Source organism: Anomaloglossus baeobatrachus, chromosome 10 (assembly GCF_048569485.1).
Source record: "Anomaloglossus baeobatrachus isolate aAnoBae1 chromosome 10, aAnoBae1.hap1, whole genome shotgun sequence".
NCBI lineage: Eukaryota > Metazoa > Chordata > Amphibia > Anura > Aromobatidae > Anomaloglossus > Anomaloglossus baeobatrachus.
In genome coordinates, this window is record NC_134362.1 from 2,439,323 (window position 1) to 2,456,043 (window position 16,721).

At 50.8% G+C, this 16,721-nt stretch overlaps 1 protein-coding gene across 1 annotated transcript in view; it reads left to right on the forward strand.

The window, feature by feature from the left end:
- USH1C (USH1 protein network component harmonin) overlaps positions 1 to 9,950 on the forward strand; it is a 170,729-nt gene extending 160,779 nt beyond the window's left edge. The window contains 1 exon segment of the mRNA XM_075326472.1: positions 9,860 to 9,950. Within this exon segment, the coding sequence (XP_075182587.1) occupies positions 9,860 to 9,872 (13 nt within the window). The 3' untranslated portion in view covers positions 9,873 to 9,950.
- The last annotated feature ends 6,771 nt before the right edge of the window (positions 9,951 to 16,721 follow it).

Below are 16,721 nucleotides of genomic sequence, written 5' to 3' on the forward strand. Positions count from 1 at the left end.
GGCAGAATGTCATCCTGAGCACAGGGAGTGTGCCCGGGCAGAATGTCATCCTAAGCACAGGGAGTGTGCCCAGGCAGAATGTCATCCTGAGCACAGAGAGTGTGCCCGGGCAGAATGTCGTCATCCTGAGCACAGGGAGTGTGCCCGGGCAGAATGTCATCCTGAGCACAGGGAGTGTGCCCGGGCAGAATGTCATCCTGAGCACAGGGAGGCAGAATGTCATCCTGAGCACAGGGAGTGTGCCCTGGCAGAATGTCATCCTGAGCACAGGGAGTGTGCCCGGGCAGAATGTCATCCTGAGCACAGGGAGTGTGCCCGGGCAGAATGTCATCCTGAGCACAGGGAGGCAGAATGTCATCCTGAGCACAGGGAGTGTGCCCGGGCAGAATGTCATCTTGAGCACAGGGAGTGTGCCCGGGCAGAATGTCATCCTGAGGACAGAGAGTGTGCCCGGGCAGAATGTCATCCTGAGGACAGAGAGTGTGCCCGGGCAGAATGTCACCCTGAGCAGAGGGAGTGTGCCCGGGCAGAATGTCACCCTGAGCACAGGGAGTGTGCCCGGGCAGAATGTCATCCTGAGCACAGGGAGTGTGCCCGGGCAGAATGTCATCCTGAGCACAGGGAGTGTGCCCGGGCAGAATGTCATCCTAAGCACAGGGAGTGTGCCCTGCAGAATGTCATCCTGAGCACAGAGAGTATGCCCGGGCAGAATGTCATCCTGAGCACAGGGAGTGTGCCCAGGCAGAATGTCATCCTGAGCACAGAGAGTGTGCCCGGGCAGAATGTCACCCTGAGCAGAGGGAGTGTGCCCGGGCAGAATGTCACCCTGAGCACAGGGAGTGTGCCCGGGCAGAATGTCATCCTGAGCACAGGGAGTGTGCCCGGGCAGAATGTCATCCTAAGCACAGGGAGTGTGCCCTGCAGAATGTCATCCTGAGCACAGAGAGTGTGCCCGGGCAGAATGTCATCCTGAGCACAGGGAGTGTGCCCGGGCAGAATGTCATCCTGAGCACAGGGAGTGTGCCCGGGCAGAATGTCATCCTAAGCACAGGGAGTGTGCCCTGCAGAATGTCATCCTGAGCACAGGGAGTGTGCCCGGGCAGAATGTCATCCTGAGCACAGGGAGTGTGCCCGGGCAGAATGTCATCCTGAGCACAGGGAGGCAGAATGTCATCCTGAGCACAGGGAGTGTGCCCTGGCAGAATGTCATCCTGAGCACAGGGAGTGTGCCCTGCAGAATGTCATCCTGAGCACAGGGAGTGTGCCCTGCAGAATGTCATCCTGAGCACAGAGAGTGTGCCCTGCAGAATGTCATCCTGAGCACAGGGAGTGTGCCCTGCAGAATGTCATCCTGAGCACAGGGAGTGTGCCCGGGAAGAATGTCATCCTGAGCACAGGGAGTGTGCCGGGCAGAAAGTCATCCTGAGCACAGGGAGTGTGCCCGGGCAGAATGTCATCCTGAGCACAGGGAGTGTGTTCTGCAGAATGTCATCCTGAGCACAGGGAGTGTGGCCTGCAGAATGTCATCCTGAACACAGGGAGTGTGCCCTGCAGAATGTCATCCTGAGCACAGGGAGTGTGCCCTGCAGAATGTCATCCTGAGGACAGGGAGTGTGCCCTGCAGAGTGTCATCCTGAGCACAGGGAGTGTATTCTGCAGAATGTCATCCTGAGCACAGGGAGTGTGCCCTGCAGAGTGTCATCCTGAGCACAGGGAGTGTATTCTGCAGAGTGTCATCCTGAGCACAGAGAGTGTGCCCTGCAGAATGTCATCCTGAGCACAGAGAGTGTGCCCTGCAGAATGTCATCCTGAGCACAGGGAGTGTGCCCTGCAGAGTATCATCCTGAGCACAGGGAGTGTGCCCTGCAGAATGTCATCCTGAGGACAGGGAGTGTGCCCTGCAGAGTGTCATCCTGAGCACAGGGAGTGTATTCTGCAGAATGTCATCCTGAGCACAGAGAGTGTGCCCTGCAGAGTGTCATCCTGAGCACACGGCCCCCAGCCCCGTAGGACAATTAGACATTTTGCCTCAAAATCCTTGGTTTTTTTTTTATTCACATTAGTTTCTCAATTCCCCGTAGTCAGGGTCAGCTCTGCCCACTCCCTTCTTGATTGACAGCAGTGGTTTCACTGTCCCCTGTGATATCTGCAGAAGCAGGATCAATAATACATTAAGGATATGCAGGTCTTCCGCAAACACTGCGCTGGCACAAGTGAAGTAACACTTAATCTAAGGGAAACTCGAAACTGGAGAGGATCATGCGGCACATATTGCAGTGCTGCTCCACCTGCTCAAACCCTCAGCTAGAAGTCAGTGTGCGTTTTCAGATGAGAGAGGATGGGCAGATCCTGCACAGGAGACTGAAGGACAAGGAGCAGAGGTCACAGAACCAGGCACTGCTCCATATCACAGAACTGCAGTACTGAAACAAGCCACCGGAGGGCAATAAATGCCCAAGACTTTAAGGCTGCGTGCCCAAGATCCGTATTTGCAGTGTTTTGGCTGTAGCATGCTTCAGATACGTCCAAAACGCTGCGGTGTACAGTACAAGCATAGTGGATGGATTTCTAGAAATCCCGTGCCCACTATGCTTCTTTTTTCCACAGCAAACACTGACCTGCGGAGCGGTTTTCGAGACCACAGCATGTCAATTGTCTGCTGCGGAATCGCATGCATCCTCTGTAGGGAGAACACAAGCGTTCACCTTCGGAGGAGACATGTGGCCCTGCCAGTCAGGAAGTGGGCCCGGTGCTGAGCAGAGCATTCTCCCCCCAACCCAGTATACCAATCTAAGCTTTTCCTCAACACAGTATTATATCAAGCCGAGCTTGTCCCCCAACCCAGCATACTGAGCTGCCCTTCTCCTCAGCCCATTATTATATCATGCTGAGCTTCTCCCCCGACCCAGCATACCGATCCGAGCTTCTCCTCAACCCATTATTGTATTGAGCTGAGCTCCCCTGACCTAGTATACCGATCCGAGCTTCTCCTCAACCCATTATTGTATTTAGCTGAGCTTCTCCCCCGACCCAGCATACCGATCTGAGCTTCTCCTCCATGCACTATAATATCATGCCAAGATTCTCCCCCAACCCAGCACACCGATCTGAGCTTTCCTTGACTCATTATTTTATTGAGCCGATCTTCTCCCCAACCCAGCATACGGATCTGAGCTTCTCCTCAACGCATTATTATATCGAGTCGAGCCTGTCCCCGACCCAGTATACAGAGCCGAGCTTTTCCTCAACCCATTATTAAATGGAGCCAAGCTTCTCCCACCATCCAGTATAAAGAGCCAAGCTTCTCCTCAATGCATTATTATATCGATCCGAGCTTGTCCTCCGACCCAGTGTACAGAGCCGAGCTTCTCCTCAACTCAGTATACAGACCTGAGCTTATCCTTCAAACCCTCGGGGGTGTTTAACCAAAGAAAAGTTCCCATGCAAATGATTAAAGACTATATCTACCCTCCCACCAGGACCAGCTCAAAAACGGGATCTCCGGTTGATACATCTAAATAAATACATAATAAAAAATTCAATACATGTAAAACTGTAAATATACAGTGTGTCCACCCATATCCTATCCACCGCCATTAACTTGAGAACAGCAGCAGCTATGGGCATAGAAGTGGTGTCTAGGTATAGTAAAGTAGCTATGGGCTACGCAATAAAACCACCTATAGCGCCACATGGTGGAAACAATGGAGTTAGCATTTTTATCTCGAAAACGGAACGAGATAGAGAAAAAAAGTGAATTAAAAAATTGTAGGGCATCATCAATTCAATATGAATCGACACCTTGCATACAGAAATCACAAGCGGACAAAAATGACAAGAGGGCGGAGTCAGGCCTTGGAGCGTTTCACCATGTCAGTAATGGATCCTTATAATCCTTACATTATGCACAAAATTAAGGATCTTTCACATTCCCTATGAGGAGATTTCACCAATAAAATATTTCTGGGACTGGAAAATATATAATTTTACCAATAAATCAGTGAATATTTCTATTCTTAGCTCCTCCATTAATGTTTCTCACATACCAATATTTAGTAATAATCCCCTAGCACAGACAAGTCGTCCAAAGAACTGACTCTCGGGCATGACCTACCCCTCCTCATAGATGCATGATCTCCTCTGTATGCATTCATGGATGTGCGAAAAGATAAAATGTATCATTATATGACGGATTACACTGTGTTCTGACATGATACACGTCATGACAAATGTTATATGGTTAGTACAAGGATTCATGCAGGAAACTGGAGAGGAGGTAGGTCGAGGGACACCAGAGGGTGAAGGTGGAAGGAAGACATAGGGCCTAATTGGCAGGACTTAGAGTAGAGAACATAGGTGGAGGGATGACGGAAGGTGTAGATGGAGGGACATCAGAGGGCATAGCTGGAGGGCAGAGGGCCAAGATAGAGGGATGGACGGCAAAGGACCAAGGCAGCAGGATGGACAGCAGAGGTTCAAGGTGGAGGGATATATCGATGGCCAGGATAGCTGGATGCAGAGGGCCAAGGCGGTGGGACGGACAACCAAGGGCCAAGGCGGTGGGGTGGAAGGCCGAGGGCCAAGGCAGCAGGACACACGGCAGAGGGCCAAGGCGGTGGGGCGAAAGGCAGAGGTGGCGGACGACAAAGGGGCAAGGCAGAGGGACGAACTGCAGCGGGCTAAGGCGGTGGGACGGACGGCAGCGGAGCAAGAAGGATGGCAGCTCGCCAAGGCAGCGAGACAGACGGGTGGGCCAGGGTGAAGGGATAGACGGACAACAGAGATCATAGGAAGACCGATGGCAGATCTATGCAACTTGTGTACGTGGCAGGCGTGTAGACATCACCGGCTCCCACTATACCCTGCGCATTGTGGCCTGGAGAGTGCATGTATTTATCTTACTCACTTAGGCCCCTTCAAACGTCTGTGATTTAGGTACATATGGTGTCCGTTTTCATACGTACCAGAGACAAGGACATACGCAGACCCATTAGACCCACACATCCCTGTTTTCTTACAGATGTTCCATACAGAGACAAGTCCGTTTTTGACTGGCAGCACGAATGCTAAGGGAATGTGGAGTGTCGGTGTTTGTACGTGCGTTTCCCGTGTGGAGTGTTGGTGTTTGTACGTGCGTTTCCTGTGTGGAGTGTCGGTGTTTGTACGTGCGCTTCCTGTGTGAAGTGTCGGTGCTTGTACGTGCGTTTCCTGTGTGGAGTGTCTGTGTTTGTACATGCGTTTCCTGTGTGGAGTGTCGGTGTTTGTACATGCGTTTCCTGTGTGGAGTGTCGGTGTTTGTACGTGCGTTTCCTGTGTGGAGTGTCGGTGCTTGTATGTGCGTTTCCTGTGTGGAGCGTTGGTGCTTGTACGTGCGTTTCCTTTGTGGAGTGTCGGTGTTTGTACGTGCGCTTCCTGTGTGAAGTGTCTGTGTTTGTACATGTGTTTCCTGTGTGGAGTGTCGGTGTTTGTACGTGCGTTTCCTGTGTGGAGTGTCGGTGTTTGTACGTGCGTTTCCCGTGTGGAGTGTCGGTGTTTGTACGTGCGTTTCCCGTGTGGAGTGTCGGTGCTTGCATGTGCGTTTCCTGTGTGGAGCGTTGGTGCTTGTACGTGCGTTTCCTGTGTGGAGCGTTGGTGCTTGTACATGCGTTTCCTGTGTGGAGTGTCGGTGTTTGTACATGCATTTCCTGTGTGGAGTGTCGGTGTTTGTACGTGCGTTTCTTGTGTGGAGTGTCGGTGTTTGTACATGCGTTTCCTGTGTGGAGTGTCGGTGCTTGTACGTGCGTTTCCTGTGTGGAGTGTCGGTGTTTGTACGTGCGTTTCCAGTGTGGAGTGTCGGTGTTTGTACGTGCCTTTCCTGTGTGGAGTGTCGGTGTTTGTACGTGCCTTTCCTGTGTGGAGTGTCGGTGTTTGTACGTGCGCTTCCCGTGTGGAGTGTCGGTGTTTATACGTGCGCTTCCCGTGTGGGGTGTCTGTGTTTGTACGTGCGCTTCCCGTGTGGGGTGTCTGTGTTTGTACGTGCGCTTCCCGTGTGGAGTGTCGGTGCTTGTACGTGCGCTTCCCGTGTGGAGTGTCGGTGCTTGTACGTGCGTTTACCGTGTGGAGTGTCGGTGCTTGTATGTGCGTTTCCCGTGTGGAGTGTCGGTGCTTGTACGTGCGTTTCCCGTGTGGAGTGTCGGTGCTTGTACGTGCGTTTCCCGTGTGGAGTGTCGGTGTTTGTACGTGCGTTTCCAGTGTGGAGTGTCGGTGTTTGTACGTGCCTTTCCTGTGTGGAGTGTCGGTGTTTGTACGTGCCTTTCCTGTGTGGAGTGTCGGTGTTTGTACGTGCCTTTCCTGTGTGGAGTGTCGGTGTTTGTACGTGCGCTTCCCGTGTGGAGTGTCGGTGTTTGTACGTGCGCTTCCCGTGTGGGGTGTCTGTGTTTGTACGTGCGCTTCCCGTGGGAGGTGTCTGTGTTTGTACGTGCGCTTCCCGTGTGGGGTGTCTGTGTTTGTACGTGCGCTTCCCGTTGGAGTGTCGGTGTTTGTACGTGCGCTTCCCGTGTGAAGTATCGGTGCTTGTACGTGCGTTTCCCGTGTGGGGTGTCGGTGCTTGTACGTGCGTTTCCCGTGTGGAGTGTCTGTGCTTGTACGTGCGCTTCCCGTGTGGAGTGTCGGTGCTTGTACGTGCGTTTACCGTGTGGGGTGTCTGTGTTTGTACGTGCGCTTCCCGTGTGGAGCGTCGGTGCTTGTACGTGCGTTTCCCGTGTGGAGCGTCGGTGCTTGTACGTGCGTTTCCCGTGTGGGGCGTCTGTGTTTGTACGTGCGCTTCCCGTGTGGAGTGTCGGTGCTTGTACGTGCGTTTCCCGTGTGGAGTGTCGGTGCTTGTACGTGCGCTTCCCGTGTGGAGTGTCTGTGTTTGTACGTGCGCTTCCCGTGTGGAGTGTCGGTGCTTGTACGTGCGTTTCCCGTGTGGAGTGTCTGTGCTTGTACGTGCGCTTCCCGTGTGGAGTGTCGGTGCTTGTACGTGCGTTTACCGTGTGGGGTGTCTGTGTTTGTACGTGCGCTTCCCGTGTGGAGCGTCGGTGCTTGTACGTGCGTTTCCCGTGTGGAGCGTCGGTGCTTGTACGTGCGTTTCCCGTGTGGGGTGTCTGTGTTTGTACGTGCGCTTCCCGTGTGGAGTGTCGGTGCTTGTACGTGCGTTTCCCGTGTGGAGTGTCGGTGCTTGTACGTGCGTTTCCCGTGTGGAGTGTCGGTGCTTGTACGTGCGTTTCCCGTGTGGAGTGTCGGTGCTTGTACGTGCGTTTCCCGTGTGGAGTGTCGGTGCTTGTACGTGCGTTTCCCGTGTGGAGTGTCGGTGCTTGTACGTGCGTTTCCCGTGTGGAGAGTCGGTGCTTGTAAGTGCGTTTCCCGTGTGGAGAGTCGGTGCTTGTACGTGCGTTTCCCGTGTGGAGTGTCGGTGCTTGTACGTGCGTTTCCCGTATGGAGTGTCGGTGCTTGTACGTGCGTTTCCCTGTGGAGTGTCGGTGCTTGTACGTGCGCTTCCCGTGTGGAGTGTCTGTGCTTGTACGTGCGCTTCCCGTGTGGAGTGTCGGTGCTTGTACGTGCGTTTCCCGTGTGGAGCGTCGGTGCTTGTACGTGCGTTTCCCGTGTGGAGCGTCGGTGCTTGTACGTGCGTTTCCCGTGTGGAGCGTCGGTGCTTGTACGTGCGTTTCCCGTGTGGAGCGTCGGTGCTTGTACGTGCGCTTCCCGTGTGGAGCGTCGGTGCTTGTACGTGCGTTTCCCGTGTGGAGCGTCGGTGCTTGTACGTGCGCTTCCCGTGTGGAGCGTCGGTGCTTGTACGTGCGCTTCCCGTGTGGAGCGTCGGTGCTTGTACGTGCGCTTCCCGTGTGGAGCGTCGGTGCTTGTACGTGCGTTTCCCGTGTGGAGCGTCGGTGTTTGAACGTGCGTTTCCCGTGTGGAGCGTCGGTGCTTGTACGTGCGTTTCCCGTGTGGAGCGTCGGTGTTTGAACGTGCGTTTCCCGTGTGGAGCGTCGGTGCTTGTACGTGCGTTTCCCGTGTGGAGCGTCGGTGCTTGTACGTGCGTTTCCCGTGTGGAGCGTTGGTGCTTCTACGTGCGTTTCCCGTGTGGAGCGTCGGTGCTTGTACGTGCGCTTCCCGTGTGGAGCGTCGGTGCTTGTACGTGCGTTTCCCGTGTGGAGCGTCGGTGCTTGTACGTGCGCTTCCCGTGTGGAGCGTCGGTGCTTGTACGTGCGTTTCCCGTGTGGAGCGTCGGTGCTTGTACGTGCGTTTCCCGTGTGGAGTGTCAGTGCTTGTATGTGCGCTTCCCGTGTGGAGCGTCTGTGCTTGTACGTGCGTTTCCCGTGTGGAGCGTCGGTGCTTGTACGTGCGTTTCCCGTGTGGAGCGTCGGTGCTTGTACGTGCGTTTCCCGTGTGGAGCGTCGGTGCTTGTACGTGCGCTTCCCGTGTGGAGCGTCGGTGCTTGTACGTGCGCTTCCCGTGTGGAGTGTCGGTGCTTGTACGTGCGCTTCCTGTGTGGAGTGTCTGGAGCCCTGGGTTTAGCAGATGAAAGGTAAATGTAGGAATCGGGTGGTATGGCCGCGCTACTGACCAATCCGGAACGATGAAAGGATTAATGTTTCTTTATTGTCATGCACAGGTCTACGCGTTTCAGGAGTACTCCGCCCCCTTCATCAGGATAACGGGCAAAAAAACATCAAATCCTAATTCCGAATCTGCTGGGGGTTTTTTACCTGTTGTCCTGATGAAGGGAGCGGAGTACTCCTGAAACGCGTAGACCTGTGCATGACAATAAAGAAGCATTAATCCTTTCATCGTTCCGGATTGGTCAGTAGCACGGCCATACCACCCGATTCCTACATTTACCTTGTGTGGCTGATTTTGCGGGATAGATTGGCCCCGCGTGGACATCGCTCTTTAAACACTCATTCCTAATTTGACACACATTTTGAACATAAAAACCCTACAACATCATCCATTTTTTTTCCGGTACCGATCACACGAATGTACAAAACAAACCGTGAAAAACGAGGAGGCCTTATATAGCACAATTAATTCCACAGATGCCATCACTGTCCCCATCGGGGTCACACTCGAAATCCTGATCAGGAAACCCACATAACGCCGGGAAAACATACAGACTCCTGCAGATGTTTCCTTTGGTGGGATTTGAATCCCAGACCCCGACAATGCAGGACTGTAATGTTAACTACTCAGCCACGGTCTTACCGTATAAACAGTACAATGCTAACCACTGAGCCCCCAAACTGACCTGTATACAATACAGTGCTAACCACTGAACCACTGTCCCACCATATATACAGCACAGTGCTAACCACTGAGCCACCGTGCCACCCTATATATAGTACAGTGCTAACCTCTGAGCCCCCGAACTGCCCTATATACAAAACAGTGCTGATCACAGAGCCCCAGACCGCCCTATATTCAGTACAGTGCTAACCACTGAGCCACCGTGCCACCCTATATATAGTACAGTGCTAACAACTGAGCATCCAGACTTCCCTATATACAATACAGTGCTGATCACTGAGCGCCCTGAACTGCCCTATATACATTACAGTGCTAACCACTGAGCCACCATGCCACCCTATATAGTACAGTGCTAACCACTGAGCCATCGTTCCACCCTATATATAGTACAGTGCTAACCACTGAGCCCCCAGACTGCCCTATATACAATACAGTGCTGATCACTGACCCACTGTGCTGCCCTATATATAGTACAGTTCTGCCTACTAAAACACCGTGCCGCCTTATATGCAATACAGTGCTAACCACTGAGCCACTGTACACATAATGACTTGTGTATCTCATCAGACTCTGTCTTATTTTCTCCTTTGTTTAGGACCTTATTTTAAAACAGACTTCACGTGCTACAGCACAGACATCTCTGCTCCAGACATTACCAGAAGAGCACAGAAATCTGCCCCAGACATTACCAGAAGAACACAGAAATCTGCCCCAGGCATTACCAGAAGAGCACAGAAATCTGCCCCAGACATTACCAGAAGAGAACAGAAATCTGCCCCAGGCACTACCAGAAAAACACCGAAATCTGCCCCAGACATTACCAGAAGAGCACAGAAATCTGCCCCACACATTACCAGAAGAGCACAGAAATCTGCCCCAGACATTACCAGAAGAACACAGAAATCTGCCTCAGACATTACCAGAAGAACACAGAAATCTGCCTCAGACATTACCAGAAGAACACAGAAATCTGCCTCAGACATTACCAGAAGAACGCAGAAATCTGCTCCAAGCATTACCAGAAGAACGCAGAAATCTGCCCCAGACATTACCAGAAGAGCGCAGAAATCTGCCCCAGACATTACCAGAAGAGCGCAGAAATCTGCTCCAAGCATTACCAGAAGAATGCAGAAATCTGCCCCAGACATTACCAGAAGAGCGCAGAAATCTGCCCCAGACATTACCAGAAGAACACAGAAATCTGCCCCAGGCATTACCAGAAGAACACAGAAATCTGCCCCAGACATTACCAGAAGAGCGCAGAAATCTGCCCCAGACATTACCAGAAGAACGCAGAAATCTGCTCCAGACATTACCAGAAGAGCACAGATGTCTACTCCAGACATTACCAGAAGAGCACAGAAATCTGCCCCAGACATTACCAGAAGAACACAGAAATATGCTCTAGACATTACCAGAAGAGCACAGAAATCTGCCCCAGACATTACCAGAAGAACACAGAAATCTGCCCCAGGCATTACCAGAAGAACACAGAAATCTGCCCCAGACATTACCAGAAGAGCGCAGAAATCTGCCCCAGACATTACCAGAAGAGCGCAGAAATCTGCCCCAGACATTACCAGAAGAGCACAGATGTCTACTCCAGACATTACCAGAAGAGCACAGAAATCTGCCCCAGACATTACCAGAAGAACACAGAAATATGCTCTAGACATTACCAGAAGAGCACAGAAATCTGCCCCAGACATTACCAGAAGAGAACAGAAATCTGCCCTAGACATTACCAGAAGAACACAGAAATCTGCCCCAGACATTACCAGAAGAACTCAGAAATATGCCCTAGACATTACCAGAAGAGCACAGATGTCTACTCCAGACATTACCAGAAGAACACAGAAATCTGCCCCAGACATTACCAGAAGAGCACAGATGTCTACTCCAGACATTACCAGAAGAACTCAGAAATCTGCCCCAGACATTACCAGAAGAGCACAGAAATCTGCCCCAGACATTACCAGAAGAGCACAGAAATCTGCCCTAGACATTACCAGAAGAACACAGAAATCTGCCCCAGACATTACCAGAAGAACTCAGAAATATGCCCTAGACATTACCAGAAGAGCACAGATGTCTACTCCAGACATTACCAGAAGAGCACAGATGTCTACTCCAGACATTACCAGAAGAGCACAGATGTCTACTCCAGACATTACCAGAAGAGCACAGAAATCTGCCCCAGACATTACCAGAAGAGCACAGAAATCTGCCCCATACATTACCAGAAGAGCACAGAAATCTGCCCCAGACATTACCAGAAGAACACAGAAATCTGCCCCAGACATTACCAGAAGAGCACAGAAATCTGCCCCAGACATTACCAGAAGAGCACAGAAATCTGCCCCAGACATTACCAGAAGAGCACAGAAATCTGCCCCAGACATTACCAGAAGAGCACAGATGTCTACTCCAGACATTACCAGAAGAGCACAGAAATCTGCCCCAGACATTACCAGAAGAGCACAGAAATCTGCCCCAGACATTACCAGAAGAGCACAGAAATCTGCCCCAGACATTACCAGAAGAGCACAGAAATCTGCCCCAGACATTACCAGAAGAGCACAGAAATCTGCCCCAGACATTACCAGACGAACACAGAAATCTGCCCCAGACATTACCAGAAGAACTCAGAAATCTGCCCCAGATATTACCAGAAGAACTCAGAAATCTGCCCCAGACATTACCAGAAGAGCACAGAAATCTGCCCCAGACATTACCAGAAGAGCACAGAAGTCTGCCCCAGACATTACCAGAAGAGCACAGATGTCTACTCCAGACATTACCAGAAGAGCACAGATGTCTACTCCAGACATTACCAGAAGAGCACAGATGTCTACTCCAGACATTACCAGAAGAGCACAGATCCCTGCCCCAGACTCTTAGTAAAGAGTAGGTAATGCAGCTCAGTGATGAGGGACATTGTCACGTCTCCTCATAGATATCACAGATCCGAAGACATAGTAATATCCTCTCTCTTCAGCAGTCGGAAATAATCCGTCCTCAATGTAAAAATACTAATAAATAAGAGTCTCTCATTGTGTCAAGTGTTGATCTGTGTCTGGTTCTGATCCGCTGTGGGCAGTCAGGTAGTTGTGTCTGGTGCTGATCCGCTGTGGGCAGTCAGGTGGTTGTGTCTGGTGCTGATCCGCTGTGGGAGGTCAGGTAGTTGTGTCTGGTGCTGATCCGCTGTGGGAGGTCAGGTGGTTGTGTCTGGTGCTGATCTGCTGTGGGAGGTCAGGTAGTTGTGTCTGGTGCTGATCCGCTGTGGGAGGTCAGGTAGTTGTGTCTGGTGCTGATCCGCTGTGGGAGGTCAGGTGGTTGTGTCTGGTGCTGATCTGCTGTGGGAGGTCAGGTGGTTGTGTCTGGTGCTGATCTGCTGTGGGCGGTCAGGTGGTTGTGTCTGGTGCCTATCCTCTGTGGGCGGTCAGGTGGTTGTGTCTGGTGCCTATCCTCTGTGGGCAGTCAGGTGGTTGTCTGGTGCTGATCCGCTGTGGGCAGTCAGGTGGTTGTGTCTAGTACTGATCCCCTGTGGGCGGTCAGGTGGTCGTGTCTGGTTCCGATTCTCTGTGGGCGGTCAGGTGGTTGTGGTGTCTGGTTGCGATTCGCTGTGGGTGGTCAGATAGTTGTGTCTGGTACTGATCCACTGTGGGCAGTCAGGTGGATGTGCCTGGTTGCGATACGCCGGGGACCGTCAGGTGGTTGTGTCGGGTTGCGATCCGCTGTGGGTGGTCAGGTGGTTGTGTCTGGTTGCGATACCCTGTGGGCGATCAGGTGGTCGTGTCTGGTTCCGATACCCTGTGGGCGATCAGGTGGTTGTGTCTGGTTGCGATACCCTGTGGGCGATCAGGTGGCCGTGTCTGGTTCCGATTCACTGTGGGCGATCAGGTGGTCGTGTCTGGTTCCGATTCACTGTGGGCGGTCAGGTGGTCGTGTCTGGTTCTGCTCCTCTGTGGGCGGGCAGTTGGTCGTATCTGGTTGCGATCCACTGTGGGTGGTCCGGTAGTTGTGTCTGCTTCCACTCGCTGCTGTGGGCCATGGCACATGGTCCTGTGTGACTCAATATGGAGCAGCTGCCTGAGTGATTGTGGAGGACGATGCGTGCAATTAGCCATCGAAGACCTGAAAAACAGGCAGAGAACTTTCACTTTCGGAGGGGTCCATCATTCCTGGTGCACCATCTGCCGTGAAGGCCTGAGCCTGTGAAGGAGGTACTCATCTGGCCTGACACACTGGCAACAGAAGACGGCTCAGGTCTTGCACGTGTCCATATGTTGCTGCCCACAATTACTCAGAGATCTGACTGTAGTAGAAGAAACGTATTTTCCCACACAAGGCGAGGAGAGACTCCAAGCTCTGCACACAAGCCCTGGTCATGGGTCGCGGCAGATGTCTGCAGATGTTCTGCCGAGACTAAGAAATAAACACTGAGCGCACTCCATCGGGAACTAGAACCGAACATGAGCAGCTGCTGCTCCCAGTGGACAATTCCCCATGTCACTTCAGCCCCATCGTCATCAGGTGGTGAGATGCTGCCTGAGGGACCGGAAACCTGATACAGGCAGCAACAGCCAGGAAAATGCCTATGTTATACCAGCTGCATGTAGGGCTTAGGGTGCAGTTCCTTCTGCGCATAAAATGTAGCTCTGTTGTTGCTCCTCAAGTGTCTTGGAGTGAGATGCGAGTGCTTTTTTTCCCCCTTGCCTGGTCATAGTATGCGGTCTGTATGCGGTTCGTGTTACATGCGTTTTTAACATGGAGTTTTACATACTGTAAAAAGTTAGATAGATAAATGTACAACACATATATAATGTCCCACTCCCTGCATTTTGTAAGCTTGCACCGTTTGCCTTTCATGTGGCACTAAAGGGTGTTTTAGCCTTGTTTTTGCCACAAATTCATTATTTTCCCCCAAAAAATGACAGAGTCCCTTTTATTTTTGGTAGCCAACTAAGGTGAAGCAGACAACGGCAGCCTGCAGACCACAGCTGTCCACTTTACCTTGGCTGGTGATCCAATTTGGGGGGCCCCATGCTTTTATTTTAAATTATTTATTTACCATTAAATAATTTAAAATAAAAAACGTGGGGTCTCCCCAAATTGGATCACCAGCCAAGGTAAAGCGGACAGCTGTGGTCTGGTATTCTCAGACTGGGGAGGCCCATGGTTTTTGGACCATCCCCAATCTAAAATAGCAGGCCGCAGCGTCCATTAGATGTGCCAATCCTGGCGCTTCGCATTGGCTCTTCCCGTTGTCCTGGTGCGGTTACAAATGAGATAATAAATGGGGTTGATGATAGCTGTGAATTGCCAGCTCACATCAAGCCCTGGCATTATTAATGGATGGGCGTCTATCAGATACTCCCATTACAAACCCAGTCGGTGAACAAAGAAAAATAAATTTTATTTGAACAATCACCCCTGAATACAGCCCCTCGTTCACCAATTTATAAAAAAAAAATTAAAAAATGTCCAAGGTAATCCATAGCGAGGTCCCACAACGTTTCTCAAAAGCGAACCTGAAAGACATCAAAAGAGAAAATTATTAAAGAAATAAAGACAAGAGACACCCTCATTCACCAATTTATTTCCCAAAGAAAGCTCTAATCTGGGGTCCAGCATAATCCAATAAGGGGGGGGGGGGGTCCCACGACGATCCATGCTCACTGTCTAAGTCAATGAAGATCAGAATGTTCCCCATTGGCTGGGAGAGCAGTGCAGTGATGTAAGATAACCTGATTAGGTCAGCCAAGATCATCGCAAGGGCTCACCCAGCAGTGTGTGAGCAGCTACGAACGCGGACGTCATGAGGTTGGCTCTGTTCATTACCTGCAGCGATGAACCCCACTGATCTTGTGACGTCACCACTTGTCACTGAGTTCCATGACCGCCGCGTTCTCAAACCAAGTATCCTGAGAGGCCGCGACGGCACTGCTAGTCACAGGCGCAGGCCACCCGCGATACTTGATGTGAGAACGCAGCGGTCATGGAACTCAGTGACAAGTGTTGACATCACAAGATCAGCGAAGTTCATAGCTGCAGGTAAGGAACTGAGCTAACATCATGACGTTCGCGCTCGCAGCTGCTCACACACTGCTGTGTGAGCCCCTGCAGTGACCTAGGCTGACCTCATCAGGTTATCTCAGGTCACTGCACTGCTTCTCACAGGTGTGGGGAGTGCACCCATTGACTTGTATTGCTAAGTACTGAGCAAATCGCAGCATGCTGTGATTTGCCCCGCACGCAGAAGAGTACAAGAGATAAAAGTAGCAGATGTGATCTACTCTATTGGTTAACATTAGTTCGCGTGCAATGCGATGTTTTCTCACATTGCACTTGCAGATATTATACGCAGATGTGACTGCACCCTACCGTAATAATCCTGAACATGCCCAGGTTATACCAGTTGTACATGCAGAATTATATACAGAAGATGCCCAGGTTATACCAGCTGTACATGTATAATTATATATAATTATATACAGGAGATGCTTAGGTTATACAGCTATACATGTAGAATTATATACAGGAGATGCCCAGGTTATACCGGCTGTACATATATAATTATATACAGGAGATGCCTAGGTTATACAGCTATACATGTAGAATTATATACAGGAGATGCCCAGGTTATACCGGCTGTACATATATAATTATATACAGGAGATGCCTAGGTTATACAGCTATACATGTAGAATTATATACAGGAGATGCCCAGGTTATACCGGCTGTACATATATAATTATATACAGGAGATGCCTAGGTTATACAGCTATACATGTAGAATTATATACAGGAGATGCCCAGGTTATACCGGCTGTACATATATAATTATATACAGGAGATGCCTAGGTTATACAGCTATACATGTAGAATTATATACAGGAGATGCCCAGGTTATACAGGCTGTACATATATAATTACATACAGGAGATGCCTAGGTTATACAGCTATACATGTAGAATTATATACAGGAGATGCCCAGTTTATACCGGCTGTACATATATAATTATATACAGGAGATGCCTAGGTTATACAGCTATACATGTAGAATTATATACAGGAGATGCCCAGGTTATACCGGCTGTACATATATAATTACATACAGGAGATGCCTAGGTTATACAGCTATACATGTAGAATTATATACAGGAGATGCCCAGGTTATACCGGCTGTACATATATAATTATATACAGGAGATGCCTAGGTTATACAGCTATACATGTAGAATTATATACAGGAGATGCCCAGGTTATACCGGCTGTACATATATAATTAGAGATGAGCCATCCCCCTAGAGTTCGGTTCACTTCGTCGAACAGAGGCTCCGTTCGGAGAATGTTCGACGAACCCCTTCGAACCCCATTGAAAACAATGGCAGGCAAACACATAAAAACACATTATACATGTACACATACAGTTAATAAGCATTGCCATTACA